Genomic DNA, 1908 nt, shown 5'->3' with positions numbered 1-1908 from the left:
TTAAAAATATCAAAACTTCCCATTATGTTTCCTCCATCTATTCTTAGTTACTACATACGATTGAGTACCCAAAAGTTGTACTGTCGAGCTCGCAAAAACTGACACATACAAAGAGCCTTCAATCTGACAATGTTGTCTGAATTGGATCGAAACCTTGTAAACCAACATTTGTTGCCGTCTTCCTACCATTTTCTACATCAATACAATGTCGGTTAGCGCCCCGGTTTCCATATCTATCCCAAAATAGTTTCTCCACGGTCATTGAACAAGATACAGAAATAGAGCCAAAAGTTATAGTACATGTGTTGGTTTCATAAGTTTACTAAGTGGTTTCATGGGAGATCTCCTGCTTTCTCTCATTGTTTATGAGCATGAAGCACAATACATCCTCTAATATTGTAGAATATATGATCCATAAATAAGCTTTAAAATTAATTTTGAATTTTAATATTTATCATAAAAAATATAATCTTGATTAAATCTCTTAAGTTTTTATTTTAATTTTAAATAATCAATATCTTACATCATCTAAGGAATATTTTCATAATCTACTTCTAATTGTGACATTTTAAGAGAAAAAGATTTCAAAATCTATAACTCACTAGATTACAGATTTTCTAAATTTTTACTATAAACCTTTTAATTTCTAAAATATTTGTATTACTTATCTTCAACAGCAGAGCAGGGCCGGCGGCCCTGAGATTTTGGAGCCCTATGCAAATTTAAATTTTGGGGCCCCTAAAATAGTAATTTTTTTTTAAAAAAATTTTAATTAATAAAATAAAATATAAATAATTAATATATTATAATAGGACACTAAAAAGAGATATAAAAATTATTTTTATAATATATATTTAATATTAAAGGAGAAAAAAGAGGAAAAAATAATATTAATAATATAATATTATTAAATATAGAAAAGTGAGGGTCCTATAAAAGTGGGGGGCCCTATGCAAGTGCATTGGTTGCCTTACCCCAGGGCCGGCCCTGTTCAACAGTATAGATCAATAAAGGAGATCATGGCAACGAAAGACGCTAAGAAGGCGTTGTTGGCTACACTTACAGTGAGTGCTGAGATGTCATCGACCCAACCTTTGTCGGGATCAATGATACCCGAAATAGAGAAGGAGCCAATTATTCCTCTACTAGGAACACCATACTTCCAAGTTAGCATAACTCAACGTAACCTCGAACCGTTTTATTCATTGGTAATCATCTCTATTCATATAATAACTTCATATAAAAATTGTTTTTTGATATAAGATTCACAACTAAGTTACTTGTTGTTTTTTAACAAATTTTATAAGTGTCTTCTTAATAATTATATATTTTCAACTAGGATGTTCCTGAGAAAATGGGTCCATATCTTCCCAATGACAATGTGTACGTGATTTTAGAGTGTTTGGGAAATAAGTGGAAAATATACTACAACGGAAGAAATCAGGCGACGACAAGATTCATTGGTTTGAAGATATTTGCCATCTACAATAATTTAAAATTGGGAGATGTGTGCTTGTTCGAGCTTATGGATACGAGTAACGAGTCATCTATAATGTTTAGAGTACAGATTCTCAAAGAAGCTCTTCCGGAGGTTTCGTGATAAGAAGATGGAACTCTAAAAATATCTAACATTGTTTTCATTATCTATTACTCATTTATTGCTAGACAATTGTTCTGTTTGCATTACTCTGCTCTTAATTAGAATTCATATAATTGGAAATGAGTTTATTTAGAGATAATTGACATTTGATTGTTTGAACTTTGTATGTACTCAACTTTATTTGATGTTTTAATTGGTGAACTATTTGAATTTAACTTATTGGTTAACTATTGAATTGTTTTAATATGAAATCTATATTTATTTACTATTAGTTTGAGATTAAATCACAATAGAAGTAACTTAGTTTA

General features: G+C 30.2%; 1 protein-coding gene across 1 annotated transcript; it reads left to right on the top strand.

Moving 5' to 3' along the window:
* The first annotated feature begins 950 nt into the window (after positions 1 to 950).
* LOC124934878 (B3 domain-containing protein Os04g0386900-like) lies at positions 951 to 1600 on the top strand. The gene is made up of 2 exons (XM_047475372.1): positions 951 to 1208; positions 1340 to 1600. The coding sequence occupies exons 1-2, from the start codon at positions 951 to 953 to the stop codon at positions 1598 to 1600; spliced, it is 519 nt and encodes a 172-aa protein (XP_047331328.1).
* The last annotated feature ends 308 nt before the right edge of the window (positions 1601 to 1908 follow it).

The sequence above is a fragment of the Impatiens glandulifera genome, chromosome 4 (genome assembly GCF_907164915.1).
Source record: "Impatiens glandulifera chromosome 4, dImpGla2.1, whole genome shotgun sequence".
NCBI classification, from domain to species: domain Eukaryota; kingdom Viridiplantae; phylum Streptophyta; class Magnoliopsida; order Ericales; family Balsaminaceae; genus Impatiens; species Impatiens glandulifera.
This window is presented reverse-complemented; position numbering and strand designations above follow the sequence as displayed.